We start from the raw sequence: 19,733 nt of genomic DNA on the forward strand, positions 1-19,733 counted from the left end.
TAGGGTTAAATGCAGTTCTTATGTCACACAGTGATGGTGAAAACACATGTGGAAAAGCCCACAGTCTTTCTGGCTGGGAGGAATGGAAAAGAGATGCTAAGAAACCGTGAATGCTTGGGATGAATTCCATTAGGAAAAGAGACAGAAATGACCCCTGAATCAAAATATATATATATATAGAAGAAGGGCAATGTAATTCAAACAAAGATAAAAGATACAGAGACCAGAGCTGCTGCCCAAAAAGCAGAGTTTTCAGTACAAACCTGCCAAGAAAATTATCCACCAAAACAAAATAATCACTGAAGGAAAAATAATAATATGAAAACCTCCATAACTTAACAATCAAATGTCTGATATACAAGGAACCAAGAAAATGGAACACAGTTCACGAAAAGAGAAAATCAATTCCAACTCCAAGATGAACCACATTGGACCTGGCAAGGATTTTATTTTTTTTAATATTTTATTCATTTGACAGAGAGAAATCACAACTAGGCAGAGAGGCAGGCAGAGAGAGAGGAGGAAGCAGGCTCCCTGCAGAGAGCCTGATGTGGGGCTCGATCCCAGGACCCTGGGATCATGACCTGAGCCGAAGGCAGAGGCTTTAACCCACTGAGCCACCCAGGCGCCCCCCTGACAAGGATTTTTTTTTTTTTTAAGATTTTATTTTATTTATTTGACAGAGAGAGATCACAAGTAGACAGAGAGGCAGGCAGAGAGAGAGAGAGAGGGAAGCAGGCTCCCTGCTGAGCAGAGAGCCCGATGCAGGACTTGATCCCAGGACCCCGAGATCATGACCTGAGCCGAAGACAGTGGCATAACCCACTGAGCCACCCAGGCGCCCCCTGACAAGGATTTTAAAGGGGCCATTATTCATGTGAGGTGATGAAATTGCTAACTATGCTGTACATTTTGCAATACATAAGTCATTTTGCATTATATAAATGTATCAAAGCAACATGCTGTACACCTTAAACTTACCTATGTTATATGCCAATTATATCTCAATAAAAAGTACTGTTCAAAATTCAAATAATACATATTTATAAAAGAAATATTAAAAATTAAGTGGCTATAACAACTACACCAATGAAGTAAAACAAAAACATGTTCACAATGCATGAAACTCAGAAGAAAAGCAGTGAGAACCAAATGAAATGCTGCAAATAGAAAATATTCTGAAATTCTCTATGTGATGATTTTCCTACTAATATTATCATCTTTGTTTATTCTAGTCCTATCTTTAATCAGCATTTTACTGCACTAAAAGTTTTTTAAAGACGAGGACCAAGTCTTACTCATGCTTGAATCTGCAATACCTTTTACAATGCCTGGCATGTAGAAATACTCAATATATGTCTGTCATTGACTTAATTGCTGTAAGAATCTGAAGGTTTCTAAAATAATAAAAAAAAATACTTATTTTACTTTTCTCAGAAACCCTGGTCAACCTTTATTTTAGAGAGTGTTGATGAAGACAGTCAAGGAATCAAATTTAGCACTATACAGTTTATATTTCAAAATATTTAAAATATACTCTCTTAAAACACACACTACGTATTGGCTTATTTATCTTAATTAAAAGAAGGGTCCCTATAGAATTTTCACTGTGCCAATTCTGAATTGTTCATTTTTAAATTCTTTATACTTAAGTGAGTACATATGTACTATTACAACTGATTCAAACTTAAAATTTTAAATTACTTGTGACTTTGTTTCCTTGTATAACTGTATATAATAAAAATTGACTTTTTTCATAACTCAATTCACTTGCTTTCTTTATGAAGACATGGGAAGTAAAATAACAGGACTGCTCCTCCACCAAAAATTTAATATATTAATATTTCAAATGCTTAGAATCCGAATTTGTTACTGTATTTGGAGGAGAGGCTGTCAAGGGTCATGATATAAGTCCTCTGGACATCTTTACAAAGAAGACATAGAGATGGGTGATAGACACATGTAAAGATGTTCAGTATCACTCATCATCAGGAAAATGCAAATCAGTACAATGAGGTATCACCTTACCACTATCAGAATGGCTAGAATCAAAAAGACAAGAAATAACAAGTGCTAGCAAGGGTGTGGAAAAAAGGAACCGTAGAGCACTGCTGACGGGAATGTAAACTGGTGCAGCCACTGTGGAAAACAGTATGGAGGTTCCTCAAAAAGTTAAAAATAGAACTACCATATCATCTAATAATTTCACTACTGAGAATTTGCCCAAGGAAAACAAAAACACTAACTAAAAAAGACATAGGCACCCCTATGTCTACTGCAACATTATTTACGATAGCCAACATATGGAGGCAACCTAAGTGTCCATCCACAGATGGATGGATAAGGAAGATAGGATGTGTTTGTGTGTGTGTGTGTGTGTGTGTGTGTGTGTGTGTGTCTAAAATGGGGTATTAGTGCACAGCCATAAAAAAGCGAGTTCTTGCCATTTTCAACAACATGGATGGACCTAGAGGGTATTGTGCTAAGTGAAGTAAGTCAGACTGGGAAAGACAAATTGTCTTTCACTTTCAAGTGAATCTAAAAAACAAATGAAAAATAAACAAAAAGCAGACTCAGACCTATAAACACAGAGACAAAATGATGGCTTCCAGAGGAGAGCAGGTAGAAGTATCAGCAAAATGGGTGAAGGGATAATAGAGTTCTAGGTATGGAATGAGTAAGTCACAGGAGTAAGACGTATGGCATAGGGAATACAGTCTCTGGTAATGTAATAGTACTGTACGGTGACAGATGGTAGTTACATCTGTTGTGGTGAGTACAATATAATGTAGAGAGTTGTTGAATCACTATGTGGTACACTTGAAGCTAATGTAACACTGTATGTCAACTATACCCCTCAAAAACGATACACAGTGCTTTTACTGCCAGAACTTTATATGTCAGATACAGCATAATTTGAATAATATTCACATGTCCTTGGATAATTATTTTGACTGTTAAGTTTGACTAGGTTTAATAATTTCAAAATCAAAGTTAGATATATTTATATAATTCAAACCATCTTAAAACTAATATGCTCTTAAATCAGGGCAACAGGCAGAGTGAAGAGAATTAATAAAGTATTACCCAATTTCCTAAATCTGTAACTTTCACTACATTATGAATTTTATTAGGATATTCTCTATAGAAATATATGTTACAGGAAAATTCATTTTGGGTTGCATTTCCTAAATATAATTTTATGAAGATATATAGAAGTCTCAAAATTGAAGGGGAGAATATAACTACAACTTACTCCTTGACAATGAAGATAGTCAACTGTCTTAGTTATTACAATCAGTACATCACTAGCTTCCCGTTCTGAGAAACATTTTTTTTTGAGAATACGGTCAAGTAGTTCTCCTCCTTTCATCAAATCCGTAACAAGGTAAACATATCTACCATCATCATAAACCTAAAAAAAAAATTTTTTAAATATTATTATTTATAATTATAATTCTGAAATTTTGAAATTATATTTACTTTCCTTTTCTAGTGAACCTCTATTATTTAAAAAGGACATTAACCCCTTACTGTTAATATAGTACAGGCTACACTGAAGATTAAAATGACTAAACAACCTCCTACACAGTTTCAAGACCATGTTAAACACATGATTGTATTAACTCTTGAAGTTGTACATTATACTTCACAAATGGTATAAGTGGAATGACAGAACTCTGTGTCTCTCACATAGCACCTATATCATTTTTTATTATATTATAGCCACTTCTCTTTCCTATTAATAATAAGCTTCCTTCTGGCAGTAAATGTATTGTTTTTAAATATTGCCCTCACAGTCCATTATCCAATATGGTATCTTAAATATTTGTTGAATTCAAATACTATGTTAAGGAGAATAAATAAGAAAAATATGTGTACCCTTCAATTCAGGGCATGTGAGGTGTTAGTGTACACAGATGTGTGTGTATGTATGTGTGTGTGTGTGTAAATGTGTGCATATATATATACAAAACAAATTCTGCTTAAAGATTACAAATCTTAAATGCATAATACTATCTCACTCAACGAACAATCCAAAATGTTATAGCCATTTGCTATATAATCAAGAAAGTAACCTATTTGAGGATTCGGCAGATTCCAAATCTCCTATATCTTCTACACTTACAGTACTACAGAATAATAAATGGTGCTGGTTATGATGTTGATTAGTTGACCAGTCAGAATACATTCAAGCCATCAGGACACTGTCATTTACCAACCATCGTAGTTCCTTTTTGATGTGGTATAGGAGTACAGAATCACAGGGGAAAAAAAGAAAAGAACTAAAGCGGCTAATATAAGATTTTTGAGATTTCTGTGGCCTAAAAGTAGAATATACCATAAACATGAAAAGTTTCAAAAAGGAAATAAAGTGTCAAGTCAGAACTCCATTAGCTTAGCTGATACATAGATTTTGAACACCTACATCCTTTAAAGTAATGACGTTGGGGTGTTGTCCATAGCGCATCAAAATTTCAATTTCTTCTGAGGGATCTCTCTTACTTTTGTCAATGATCTAAGAATAAGTCAAGAAAAATCTCAGAGAAAACCATATTATTTGCTTTGTCTAAAAATGAATGAAATATTTTCAATTTGGTTATATTTTAAGTAAACACTGAAAACTCGAGAGTGATGCTTGTTTTACAATATTTTAACATTTAAAATTTTCCTATAACTGAAACTTAACAATAAAAAAACCAGAACATTTTTCTTAACATTATATTCCACTTAACTGAAACTATACCAACAGATAATGTGATCAAAATGTAACAGTAATTGTCACAATTGCACAATCTTAACATGTAACAATAAAACTATTTAAAATAAGACATTCATGAAATATACCATTCCTCCAAAATAGTCTTATAAAGAAATTCAAATGAAAATATTAAGTGTTAAGACTTTTCCCCTACCTATGATGAGTATTGGCTGTTATATGTAAGTGATGAATCTCTAAATTCTACACCTGAAACTAATTTTAGCATATATGTTAACTAACTTGAATTTAAAAACTGGAAAAAAAATTCCCCTATAATCTTATCTTTGCTATCTCTACTTGCTCCACTGAAAAATGTGTCAGTTACCATGTAACTTTATATATATAATATATATATAACTTATAAATAACTTATAATTTATATATTTTTATAAAACTTATAAAATGTATATATATTTTTAAACAAACAGGTTAGGCTCAGAGATAATACCTTCACTGCAAATTCCATGTTGGTAGCTGTATGAATGCATCGCTTGCAAACAGAATAGGAGCCAACACCTATATCTTCTTTTAATTCATATACTTCACCAAATTGTGCAGCATTTCCATTTATCTGTTTTTTAAAGTAAAATATTAAAGAGAATGAAATATTTTCAGGTTTTTATCTTGTCTCCTAAATATTCACTAATCTGAAATTTTTTTAAAAAAATTCATTATAGAGAATTTTTATCAGTATTTATAAATGGGTTAAGAAGATTCTTTGCTGATCTTAAATTTTAGGGTTTTGAGATCCCAAAGCCAAAACAATAAAACAACTAGTTTAGACATCGCCATTATCTTTTTCTTGCCAGAAGAGATACATAAATACAATTAAAAAATACAATAAAAAATACAATTAAAAAAATTAATACTATCTGCTTTTTTCCAAAACATACGGAGGAGACATCTTTAACTCATATTATACACAGAGATAAATTAAGAAGTTAAAAATCACCTAAAAGTTTTAATGTCTTCAGGAACCTCATTACTGTTTTCCAGAGTGTCTGTACCAGATGCATTCCCACCAACAGTGTAAGAGGGTTCCCCATTCTCCACAACCTTGTCAATACTTGTTGCCTCCTGTCTTCTTAATTTTGGCCGTTCTAACTGCTGTAAGGTGGTATCTCATCGTGGTTTTGATTTGTATTTGTATTTCCTTGATGGCTAGTGATGTTGAACATTTTTTTGGGATGAGCACTGCGTGTTACATGCAACTAATGAATCGTTGAACACTACACCAAAAACTTATGATGTTCTATATGCTGGCTAACTGAACATAATAAAAATAAATAAATTTTTAAAATCACTTAAAATTATTGTAAGTCCATTAGCAATAACTGAAAGAAATAGTTATCCCTACACCAAATAATCTGATTAAGTGGAATTTACCTGAACAACTGGTAACACGTTTGCACTTGTAACAGGAGTGACTTTATATTCTTCCGCAATAGAAGTTGCAACAAAGCTGAATCCTTTGAAGAGCTGATGAGCATTAGCACTAGCTGGCAAACCAGGAGAATCTAATGTCCAAATAATTAAATTTAATTAGAACTACACAGAATTCTGTGATATGAAATGTTACATTTCTTTATCTATATTTATAAAAGAAACCATTAAATGTTTCCAACAGACATAGTATTTCATGTGTTTGATTTACTGCAGATGAGCTATCTCCCCATGCTAGCTAGTATGCAAGTTCCATAGATTGTAATTTTTGCCTGTTCTGCTCACTGCTGCATCTTCACTGCTTAGTACCTTCAATATTTGTTGGTATTCAATATTTGTTGAATTAATATATGAAATAGATGCTATTATAAGTAGACCTCATTAAATTATAAATTGTAAGAGTCAGTGATATATCTCATTTTATCTCCTACTCCTTATCCTGTTAAACATTACCATGTCAAAGGACTTTAAAAACAAGAATGAAAAAACCTGGAGCACCTGAGTGGCTCAGTTGGTTAAGCATCTGCCTTCAGCTCAGGTCATTTTCCCAGGGTCCTAGGATGGAGCCCTGTGTGCTACTGCCCGCTCAGCGGGGAGTCTGCTTTTCCCTCTCCCTCTTTTCTTCTACCTGCTTGTGCTCGCTCTCGTTCTCTCTCTCTCTCTCAAAAATATAAATAAAGAATATTTTTTTAAAAAGAAGGAAAAAATTTTACCCTTTCCTCTAGCCCTTGCTTCCCTGATAAATACTTCCTATTTAAATCCTCTGAAAGATGTCCAAGCAATGCTGTAGATAAGATCCACACTTTCAAATAGGGCAAACCAACCCTCTGCAAACTTAAAATTCATTTAGTTTTTACCTAAGAAGCTAGTTTGTTTTTAACAATCTAATTGAATGACAGCCCTAATGTTACATATAAACATACATTACCTTTAGGTGTTTTTGCAGTAAATTCAGGATCAAAACAAAAGGTATCATCTGGTTTTCCAGAAGCAGGTTTGAAAGGAGGTTGAACTTCTCTTCTATATAATTTCTAGAAAAAAAACAGGATAACACAAAAGCATATTAACATTTTAAAATTATTATATTTTCTAAGAGAAAGAACATAAGTTTCACAGTCCTTAACATAAAACTCACAATTTAATAAATAAAATTTTGACAGGCTTCAGGTACCTGTTAACTAAATTCCAAAAATTGGAGAGAAAATATACACAGTCAAATGAGACCAGGAAACACAACAATGATGCCAAAAGTTACAGTCACAAGGAATGATGCTCAGTTTTGGATATCAAAAACTGACTTGAATTCTCACTGGTAAAATAACCATGTGCAATGTATCACAATGTGACCATACAGAAGTAACTAATAACATTCAAGATTTTCAAAACTAATAGATTATCTTTTTTTTAAGATTTTATTTATCCATTTGACAGACAGAGAAGGATCACAAGTAGGCAGAGAGGCAGGCAGAGAAAGAGAGGGGGAAGCAGGCTCCCTGCTGAGCAGAGACCATGATGCGGGTCTTGATCCCAGGACCCTGAGATCATGACCTGAGCCGAAGGCGGAGGCTTAACCCAATGAGCCACCCAGGTGCCCCTAGATTATCTTTAAGAAGTATAATTTCACCTAAAATATTTTGTTGTTACATAAAATATGTCTTAAATATATGTTTAGGGCTCTTATTATATAATCTAAAAATATAATCTTGTCTAACAATTTAACTTTCTAAAACAAGTTTTTGAAAGACATTTAAAACATCTTAAAATATATGAAAATATATTACCCTGTTACAAAAATCTGCTTTCTTAAAAGGTCACAGTCCCAAAGTGGGGGGAAATTAATAATTACTCTGATTTTCATTTATTGAAATATATAAACAATCAACTCTTTTGTTATTTAAATTAAGAACAATGAACATAAACTGACTGATGGAAAAAAGGAATTTGCAGTTGTCTAGTTGAGGAGAAAGGAAGAGTAGACAAGATTAGGAAAAAAAAATGACAATGGGATACAAGGACACCAGAAAAGGGAGGCACACACATATGACTCAGGGCAGACTCCCATGTAGTATGTCTACTGAGTGGCCTTTCAGGGATTAATACTAATGGGTTATGTTATACAGTTGTACAATTCTAAAAATCATTTTTTCCAACTTTTAGTTTAAATTCCAGCTAGTTAACATACAGTGCAATATTAGTTTTAGGTATAGACTTTGGTGAGGCATCACTTACATGATACCTGATGCTCATTATAACAAGTACCCTCCTTAATCCCCATCACCTGTTTAACCCATTTCCCACCCATGCCCCTCCCCTCCAGCAACTCTCAATTTTTTCTCTTATATATTTAAGAGTCTGTCTCTTGGTTTGCCTCTTTTTCTTTTCCCCTATGTTTATTTGTGTTGTCCCTTAAATTCCACATGTAAGTGATACCATATAATTGTCTTTCTCTGACTGGCTTTTTTCACTTAGCATAATACACTCTAGTTCCATTTTTATAATTGCAAATGGCAAGATTTCATTCTTTTTGATGGCTGAGTAATATTCTAATATATATAGATAGATAGATATCTATCTATATATCACTTCTTTATCCATTCATCAGTTGATGGACATTTGGGCTGTTTCCATAATTTGGCTATCCTTGATAATGCTGTTACAAAGATCAGAGTGCATGTATCCCGTTGAATGAGTATTTTTGGGTAAATACCTAATACTGCAACTGTTGGGTCATGTGGTAGTTCTGTTTTTAACTTTTTGATGAACCTCCATACTGTTTTCAGAGTGGCTACACCAGTTTGCATTCCCACTAGCAGTGTAAGAGGGCTCCCCTTTCACTGCATCCTTGCCAACACCTGTTGTTTCCTGTGTTGTTAATTTTAGCCAGTCTGACTCATATACAGTGATATGTCATTGTAGTTCTGTATTTCCCTGATGACAAGTGACATTGAACATCTTTTCATGTATCTGCTGGTCATCTGTATGTCTTTGGGAAAATGTCTATTCATGTCTTCTGCCCAGTTTATAATTAGATTATTCATTTTTGGGTGTTGAATTTTATAAGTTCTTTATATATTTTGGATTCTAACCCTTTATCAGATATGTCATCTGTAAATATCTTCCCCATTCCCGTAGGTTGCCTTTTAGTTTTGTTGATTGTTTTCTTTGCTGTACAGAAGCTTTTTACCTGTTAAGTGTGATTATTCTTCCCTATTCTCAGTTGGGGAATGTGAAGGAAGAAGAGAAATGAATTAGAATTCATTTTCTTTAAGAATTTGCCTTATCGGGGCACCTGGGTGGCTCAGTGGGTTAAAACCTCTGCCTTCAGCTCAGGTCGTGATCCCAGGGTCCTGGGATCAAGCCCCGAATCAGGCTTTCTGCTCAGCAGGGAGCCTGCTTCCCCTCCCCTCTCTCTGCCTGCCTCTCTGCCTACTTGTGATCTCTGTCTGTCAAATAAATAAAATCTTAAAAAAAAAAAAAAGATTTTGCCTTATCATTTACCCCCTTACCCCTTTCTCTCCCTCCTTCACATTCCCCAACTGAGAATAGGGGAGAATAGTAACCACACTCAATAGGTAAAACATATGAGTAACAAAAATTTACTAAATATCATCCACACATTTACTGGTTCAAGGTAATTGCCATGACATCTACATAAAATGACATCTAAGTAAAAACCTCATACCCCTCCCAAAAACTACATTAAGTTTATCAACAAAGTCCAAATATAACCATTTTATTCTTCAGTGTTAGTTCATATTAAAGTCACTTAGTAACAAAGTTTCTACTGAACTTACATTCCAGTCAACGTTTGCAAAAAAAAGATGTCTTTTAATTTCCTCAACTCCTTCTGAACCTATAAAAAAAGAAATAATTTTTTACTGGTATAATTTTTTAAGCCTTCTACCTGGCTTCTCTGCTATTATCTGTGTAAGAGTATGCACATTTCATAGATTCCTTGCAGTGAAAATTTTATGATTTATCTGATATTTTACTGTTTTTGATTTAATGATAAAGTACAGCTGATGTTCACACTGAAGCACATAAAGTATCATGAAAAAATGAAATGCCTTGCAAGTTAAATCAGAGTAATATTTAACATATAACTAAAATTGAGTAACATATAACATATAACTAAAATTAACATAACATATATGTTAACATATAACATATAACTAATAAACCTCTTTAAAATCGAGGTTTATTTTTTCCTTCACAATTCAACTTACAACCTTGTATCTCAAGGCCAAATTAAAAAGTGCAACAGAATAAAGTCACATTGAAATTTTAACACAAGTGCATAAATAAAACAATAGGATCATATCTGGATCCAGGGAAAGGTTACCAGTAAGTAGCCAAATAATGAGAGACTAGGGACACATTTACCTTGAAGAGTACTGGAAGGGACAAAATAATTACATTCAAATATCTAACAGGATTACCTATATAAGGGATAATTCTGTAAAAATTTTACAAGAGGTAATCCAGATGATATACATAATGATAGATATTAAACGAAAGTTCTGAATAACTAGACCACTCCATTTTTAAATTATAGACACAATAGAGTTTACTGGATCTATGTACATATGAAATGCAAACTTCTAGGTATAAATATATAGCAATAATAAATAAACTTAGCCAGAAAACAAAGTTACAATTATCCTCCCAAAGCATGCAATGCATTGTTATAAAAGCTAAGGCAATGAAGAATACCCAATCTATTTGCTGGATTCCTTTTGAATAACATCCTTAGAAGACTTTGTGCCTCAGCACTAAGAAATTGAGGCATCCCAAGTTTTGCTCTGAAAAAGAAGATTTTAGAAAATTTCACTTAAATCGAGCCATATTTTAAATTGACAGATCTTAAAAAGAATTTAAAAGAATTCTTTAACAATAACAGACAGTGTCCCTTTTATGGTAGGAGAACAAAACAAGAGAGTGTGAAAAAATGTTCTTTTGTGTCAACTGAAAACAAGTATCTCAAAACTGAAAGCAAGGAATTTTTCCCAAAAGAAAACAAATAATGTTCACACTTACTTTAATATCATATTCATGGTCTCATTTCTGTCTTTACCTTGAAATGGCAGAGTACCAGTAAGCATTTCAAACTAAAACAAATAGAAAGTAACACATAATTTAGCAGAACTTAGAATATATAATAAAATTCTTTAGGAAAAAAATTGAGACAGGTAATACATGATCATCAAATCATGTACGATCTACATGATAGGTCAATATAGGACCAGAAAACTAAGTCCAATAAGGGCCTACACTTCTGGTACCCCCCTACACACAGCCCAACTGACAGGTGAACCGTAGGAAATGAAACCAACCAATTTATTCCAGTCTTGTCTAATTTGGCTAAGGTCCCAAAACCAAAGCAATCTGAAAATAGATACATAGCATCTTCTTTTAAAACATATTTAAAGCAAACATTTAACAATGAATGGAAAAAAAATTAGCACTGAGACATTTCAAATTGATACATGCTTTGTACAACAGAAACTAATATTATAATGTATATTAACTAACTGGAATTTAAATAAAAACTCAAAGAATTTCTACAAAAGGCCAATAATCTCATGAAAAAGATGTTCAACATCACTAGTCATTAGTGAAATAAAAAGAAAAAAAGATTTAGTCATTCTCATTCTCCTCACTGCTCCCCCTGCCAAAGCAATCAAAAAAAGAACAAGAAGCTACACACACCAATATCTTAAAAAAGAATTTTTGAGGTCATTGTACATGGCATAAAAAACAATTTCCCTAAGAGAGCTAACTGTGATGTAAATAATTAGAACATTAAATAATGCCGTAAGAAAGACTAGACATAAAATTAAGATTACAGTTCACGAAAGAGAAAACTTTTTATATCTCTAATATTTAAATCTTTTTTTTCATTCATTATTAATTATTATGTTCAGTAAGCCAACATATATCTCTAACATTTAAATCTTGAACTTGGATTCAACAACGGCTTTTGCTTCAGTCCTCTGCTCATTTATCTGAATTCTTAACCTTAGTTAGCTTAACCATTCCACTCTTTCCTATACACTGATGACTTTCAAATCTGTTCTAGCCTCAATCTCTCTCAAGCCCCAGTCATCCCTCCCAAATCTGTAGTAATGTTTCTTAACTGGAAACTGAAGAAGTAGAGGTAGGAACCACAGAGAGGGAAAAAAGAAAAAAGAAATTATAGTATATAGGGATCATTGTTCTCAAGTTCCAGTCCCCTGTGTCCAGACCTAAAGGTATGGTTCTCTACTGGGGACTGGAGGAGTAGAGGTGGTAATGGCAAAGACGAAAGGAAGAAGGATATTATACTGGAATCACACCTCCCCCCTAAATTAAACTGTATGTTGGCTGACTGAGTACTATGTCTTTTTTTTTATGTCTTCAGATGATTTTTTTAAAGATTTTATTTATTTATTTGACAGAGAAAGATCACAAGTAGGCAGTGAGGCAGGCAGAGAGAGTGGAGGAAGCAGGCTCCCCAGTGAGCAGGGAGCCCGATGTGGGGCTTGATCCCAGGACCTGGAGATCATGACCTGAGCTGAAGGCAGAGGCTTTTTTTTTTTTTTAAAGATTTTATTTATTTATTTGACAGAGAGAGATCACAAGTAGACAGAGAGGCAGGCAGAGAGAGAGAGAGAGGGAAGCAGGCTCGCTGCTGAGCAGAGAGCCCGATGCGGGACTTGATCCCAGGACCCTGAGATCATGACCCGAGCCGAAGGCAGCGGCTCAACCCACTGAGCCACCCAGGCGCCCCGAAGGCAGAGGTTTTAACTCACTGAGTCACCCAGGAGCCCCTGTCTTCAGATGATTTTGATCCTCTCTCCACTTCCCTCTCCTAATTTATTATCATCAAGGAGTTAGCCACAAACCTACAGTAACCTATGTAATATTTTATAAATAAATTATTTCTCCACTTCCAAAACCAGCTCTCCTTCCCAACTATCTCTTTTCTACTGAATGTCCATTCTTTCAATTCCCTAAAGTTCATAAACTTTAAAGGTATCTTTATCTTTGACCCTTTCCTTCTGCTTTCATATGTGACATCAAATCAGGTATTAAGATCAGACATTTCTTCCTTCCTTCCTGAAATACATTTTTGCTCTAATTACCACCTTTTTAAAGAATCTACAAAACTTTCCTACTACTCCAGAGAATCACATGTATATATGTTTACAGGCTTATAGTCTTGTTTCCTCCACCTTCACCCTCACTCTCCACTACTATTCTAATATTCTAATTGGTTCTCCAGTTCTTTGCTAATAATGTACTTCACAACACTGTACTTCCTGACTTGGAGCTATTTAAATTTTATCCATGCTTCAGGATTTAAGTTTTACCTCCTCTACACCTCCTAAATGAATGTATGTGATTTCTTGCCTGAATTCCTAAGGTATATTGTCAGTTGACTGAGCTGATCCAGTTTCCCCAACCAGACCGTATGCCTTCTTAGGTGATGAAAAATGTCAAATATTTGCACTTCCAGTTTATCCCTACCCCACTACCCTCTCCAAATGCCGGGTTTGTAATAGTTACTAATATATTAATGTGTCATATAGTATGTTATTCACTAGTAAATAGGCAAAATGGATTATCAGAAAGATGGCTTACACAAGCAAATTGATTCAATAGCCATTCATTTATCACCCTACTTAATACTGCAAATTCTATCCTTAATTTATATCAGATTAGTCAGTGTGTATACCCATGGAAGATGAAAAGTAGTAGGAAACAGGATTGCTCTCCTCAAGAAGTTTTCAATCTTTCTAGGTACATACATGAAACAATTTGACAATAAGATAGTTTATGGTAAAGTGCTAAATTCTGTAATACCTAATTAAAAATCATGTGACAGCTAAACATAGTATTCTGAAACCTAAAATCTGGAAAGCCTTTTTCTAAGTTTTAAACTTGAATAGCTTATAAAAGAATGGTGTCATTTACCTTTTTTTCATCTAGGAACTTTAAAAGAAACCAGAATACCAAAACCTTAATTCTTACTGTGTAACAGCTAGCCAGTCACAAATTTTTTAGTAATCATGAACTGTCAAAACTCTATTCTCACCTGACACATTCCAAAATTTAAATTAAAATTATAAATAATATTACTTTTATATTGGCATAATTTTAAAAAATAACACTACTTACCATAAGTACACCATATGACCACCAATCAGCACTCTGGGAATGGCCTCTCCGATTTACTATTTCAGGAGCCATATACTCCACTGTACCACAAAATGAGTAAGCCTTCTTTTCTTGATCTACTGATTCCTTGCTGAGTCCAAAATCTATAATGACAATATGACACAAAAATATATCTGAAGATATTCAGAAAATAGAAAATACCAAAAGAAATAAAATTGTGTTAGGCCTTAAAACAATTCATGGATAGCCTATAATTACTTTTCAGAAAACTCTCCTGTGAGACAATGGAATGCAGCCTGTATTTCATAATATACTCTTTGATTGCTCAGTTAAATTTCATCATCAAAATACATCTTTTCATGTCTATACTAGAATATCATTCATCAACTTTGAGAGGTCAACAATTAAATCAAAGCTGTCATAGTGATCTAAGTTTTAAATCAGGCTAAGACAAGAAGGAAAGAGTAACTTACATTTTTTAAAACACTGAAAAAGCAAATTATGCTTTGGCTTTGGTGAGCTTCCATTTTTGTTTAAGGCTTTCAAGAGCTAAAGGTACTAATATATGAAAATCAATCTTATTCCTATGTACTATCAATGAAAAATTGGAGGCTGAAATTCAAAAGGTACCATTTATAATACCACCAAAATCCCCCACATAAAATCCACAGGTATAAATATACAAAGTATATGTAAGACCTGTATGCTGAAAACTAGAAACAATGCTGAAAGAAATCAAAGTAGATCTAAATAAAGGCAGAGACAGATGATATGCATGGTTTGGAAGATTCAGTGCTGTTAAAGTATCAGCTCTCCTAAAAAACTGATCTACAGGGGTGCCTGCGTGGCTCATTGGGTTAAGCCTCTGCCTTTGGCTCAGGTCATGATCTCAGGGTCCTGGGATCGAGCCCCGCATCAGGGTCTCTGCTCAGCAGGGAGCCTGCTTCCCCCTCTTTCTCTCTGCCTGCCTCTCTGCCTACTTGTGATTTCTGTCTATCAAATAAATAAAATCTTAAAAAAAATCTACAGATCTTTTTCAATGAAACTGTTTTTAGAGTCAATGAAACTTTAATAAAAATCCCAGCAAGATTTCTTCTGTAAAAATCAAAAAGTTAAACTTAAAATTTACATAAAAATATTATAGGAAATACAATACCCAGAGTAATTTTGGAGGAAAAAAAAAAAAACAATGAATGACTTACACTACCTCACCTTCAATACTTAATATAAAGCTACAGTAATCAAGAAATTGTGGCATTGGAGAAAGGCTAGACATATATATGTCACATATATGACACTATATATTGACATACATATTGATGTATATCAATGCAAAAGGACAGTATCCAAGAATAGACTAACACATACAGTTCTACTATAGTGCTTGTTTTGGTATTAAGGAGGGCATGTATTGCATGGAGCACTGGGTGTGGTACATAAACAATGAATTTTGGAGCACTGAAAAGAATTAAATTAAATTAAAAGAAAATGTAAATTTGTTCCAATGTGATTGATACATTAGGGAACAATTTGAACATAACGTGAATTTCAAATGGGGTTGGCTTATGTGTGGCTTATGCGCAATTTTGTCTACAAGAGAATACTAGGTGAAACACTACAAAACTGTACCTAGCTGAAGCAAGCACATACCCCACACATCGGTCAGCTATTTCAGCTCACCATGTGTATTATGAACCACTCCTGTCCACCTGTAGTGTTACAACCTTCCTCCCAATTCCAGAGAATCTATCTTCTACTACTTCACAAGAACCAACAAACTGTAACCCTTCTGACAACAATTCTACAAGCAAATTTCAGGATTTTTTTCCAAAGTAAGGTTCTTACTTATTTTAGAATTTATATATTCTTAAACACTTAGAATGTGTAAAACAATGCTTTCATTTTTATCAATTTCCTATATTTCTTTTGTCTGGTTATATATTTGAGTATTAAACCACTAGCCCCATTTTTCCCATTAAGCCCTGTACTTTTCATTATGTAATTATTCATAGTGGAGTGATTTTTTTTTTTTAAGATCCCACATGCTGCATTAGAACTGCTTATATATTGTCAGCTGATTTCTGATAAAGGTGTAAAAGCAATTCCATGAAGAAAGTTAAGTTCTTTTCTTTGGTGCCAGAACAACAGGATATTAATATACAAAAACATCCTCATAACATAAAGAAACATTAACTAAAAATGAATCATAGAACTAAACGTAAAACCTAAAACTAAAATTTCCAAAAGAATAAAAGGAGGAAATCTTTGTGATCTTGCATTAGGCATGGGTTTCTGAGATACAACATCAAAACCATAATTCATAAAAGAAAAAAAGTTGATTACTGGACTTTATCAGAATCAAAACTCTTCAAAAGACACTGTTCAGAGAAGAAAAAAAAAAGAAGCTACAGACTGGAGAAAATATTTGCAAGCTGCATATCTGGTAACGCTCTTGTACTCAATATATTTTAAAAACTCAAAAAAAAAAACCCTCAAAATTCAATAGTAAGAAAACAAACAATCCATATTTTTTAAATGGGCAAAAGATCTAAGCAGAGACTTCTCCAAAGAAATAAACACACAAAGAGATGCTCACTGTCATTAATTATTAGGGGAATTCAAATTAAAACCCCAGTGAATACTACTACATGTCTATTAGTATAGCTAAAATAAAAATACTGACAATACCAAGTAATGACGGGAATGCAGAGCAGCTAGCGCACTCACATGTTACTGCTGGATATGTAAAATGGTGCGACCACTTGGATGACGCTCTGGAAGTTTCTCACTAAGTTAAAAAATACACTTACCATATGACCAAGCAATTCCACTCCTTCAGTATTTACTCAAGTGAAATAAAAATTTATGTTCACATAAAATCTGCACATGAATATTTACAGTGGTTTTATTCATCACTGCCCAAAACTGGAAACAAGCCAAATACCCCTTAATTGGGGATTAGACAAACCATGGCATCATGATAAAATGGAACACTATTCAGCAATAAAAAAAAATTGATACACACAATATAGATTAATCTCAAATGCACTATATCAAGTAAAGGAAGCCAGACTCAAAAGGCTATATACTGTATGCCTCTGTTAACATTACATCATGGAAAAGGCAAAACCTCAGGGACAGAAATTAGATTGATATTTGTCTAGGGTAAAAAGGAGGATTAACTTATAATGGGGAAATTGTAGAGGGTGATAGAATTGTTTTATATCTTTATGTTGGTGATGGGAATAAAACTAAATGTATTTGTCAAAGTTTACAGAACTATAGATGAAAAAGTGATTTTTAAAAATTAAACCTTATATTTTGAGACAACTGCAAATTCACATGCAGTTATGTGAAATACTACAAGAGATCTCATTTACCCTTTACCCAGTTTCCCCCATGGTAACATCTTACAAACTATATTACAATATCACAACCACAATATTGACAAGGATGTAGTCAAGATAAAGAAAAATTCCATCACCACAAAGACCCAAAGAATGAATTTTACTTGATGTAAATTATACCTTAATCCTATAAATGAAAATAAAGCCATAAGTCCTATATGGATCTCTTAAAATATCAATATTAATTTTAGGGTCTCTCAAAATTAATTTTCTAACCATACTCAATATTTTCATTTAAAAATCACTTACCCTTGTATAATAACTCGAATGCATTGTGATTTTTCCACAATTTAAAAAAATCTTTTCAATGTACTTTTACTTTATTTCTCTCCATTTTGAGACTTTTAAACTCTTGCACATTCCATGTCAAAGATTAGATGTAATAAAAGTTAGCCTTCGAGGTCAGTTCAGCTGAATAAAGCAACATACCTTGTAGAGAAGAACACTGGCTTCTTTGGCCATTCCAGAGAGGAGGAGAAAAGGAAGAGAATTTTCTTATCCTCCATTACCTTTCAGAGATTTATACCACTCCACAGAGGTCCTCTGCTGTACTTTCTCTGACAAAACTGACATTTAACACTAGAATTTGCTCAGCAATCAATTGACAAAAAATTTACAGTAAGAATTAGCTACAAGATTAAATAAGATATGTTAACCAGAGATTTTTCCAAGCCACTAATCTGAAAACGAAATACAGAAATCAGCTCTACAAAGGCTTTTTTTTTTCGGGAGTGGGGAGGGACAGTGTATCTTTGTAACCTTAAGTGACTCTAAGACTTCAAATTTTAAAAGCATGCCTAGAAAACAATAATTTCATGAGTATTTAGTATGGGTAAAAGTAATCTCAGTGACTAATTTGCAGATAACCATAAAAATTATTAAAATTATTTTAGGCATACATTTTCTCTTAAATATCCAGCTCAAGTACTGTGTGATATAAATTTCTGACAATGTATATTTTTTCTCCCTTCTCTTTATAGAAATTACCCTGAATTATGTCGCTCCAAAAACACATTATAACAACCACAGATAGTTGATATCAACTGTATAGACTATGAGGTGGGGTGTTACAGAAAAAAAAAGACACAAAAACAATATGAATAATATATTGACACTTAATGCAGATATTTGGGGGGTATTCACTCTCATTCTGTTGATCTTCTGCTATACAATCATATTCTCAGTATGAGGTCAATTATGCTCAAACTATAGTCATACCAAGAAACATTTGTATAGTCCGCTGCCATTCTAGAGTAACCTGTTAAATATTGCATCTATTCTTTTTATCTAGATGATTTTTAAAGTGCACAGGTAAAAAGAAAGATATTCTCCTCTCCTATGATTAAGGAAAACCTCCTAATTCTTCCTCCTAAGCCTAAGAAGAAACAATGTTGGGGAAGACCCTGCTTAGATGACACATTCCTAAATCACTATAGCCCACAAGTATCAATGACAAACAGCAATCAATCTGGTACTTTTGACTGTAGTATTCAAAATGGAAGGAAGAATATAGGAAGGACAAGAGGGAAACAGGGCGAGGAGAAGGGAGGAAGGAAGAAAGGAAGGAACAAAGGGAAGAAAAAGAAAGAAAAGGAAGAAAAGAAAAGAAAGAGAATGAAAGGAAGAAAGGATAAAAAGAAAATAAGTTAAAGGGAATAATGAGAAAAAAAGTATTAGAATATTTGCCGTGAATAGTTAACACTTTAACCGACCTTACAGGAATGGTTTGAGATGAAATCCATACATTTATTACTCATTACACAACTTTGGATTAGGCTATAATTATAAAATAGTGTAAATTACTAATATTTACTATTGTATAATTTCTTTAAAAAAATATTTACATCATTTTAAGGAAAATAGATTGTTTATATATATATGTGTGTATATATATATATATATATATGTATCACATTTTCTTCTTGTTATAAGCATCTGTTCTTTGCTTTTAAGTTTACATG

At 33.4% G+C, this 19,733-nt stretch overlaps 1 protein-coding gene across 1 annotated transcript in view; it reads right to left on the reverse strand.

The window, feature by feature from the left end:
* Positions 1 to 19,733, reverse strand: part of RPS6KA6 (ribosomal protein S6 kinase A6) — a 170,959-nt gene that overhangs the window by 23,031 nt on the left and 128,195 nt on the right. Inside the window, exons 9-17 of the mRNA XM_045995522.1 lie at positions 14,366 to 14,508; positions 11,243 to 11,313; positions 10,919 to 11,007; positions 10,000 to 10,058; positions 7,134 to 7,236; positions 6,149 to 6,279; positions 5,211 to 5,333; positions 4,430 to 4,519; positions 3,257 to 3,415 (exon numbers count right to left, since the gene is read on the reverse strand). Of these exons, the coding sequence (XP_045851478.1) occupies positions 3,257 to 3,415; positions 4,430 to 4,519; positions 5,211 to 5,333; positions 6,149 to 6,279; positions 7,134 to 7,236; positions 10,000 to 10,058; positions 10,919 to 11,007; positions 11,243 to 11,313; positions 14,366 to 14,508 (968 nt within the window). The remainder of the gene's footprint in view (positions 1 to 3,256; positions 3,416 to 4,429; positions 4,520 to 5,210; positions 5,334 to 6,148; positions 6,280 to 7,133; positions 7,237 to 9,999; positions 10,059 to 10,918; positions 11,008 to 11,242; positions 11,314 to 14,365; positions 14,509 to 19,733) is intronic.

Source organism: Meles meles, chromosome X (assembly GCF_922984935.1).
Source record: "Meles meles chromosome X, mMelMel3.1 paternal haplotype, whole genome shotgun sequence".
Lineage (NCBI taxonomy): Eukaryota > Metazoa > Chordata > Mammalia > Carnivora > Mustelidae > Meles > Meles meles.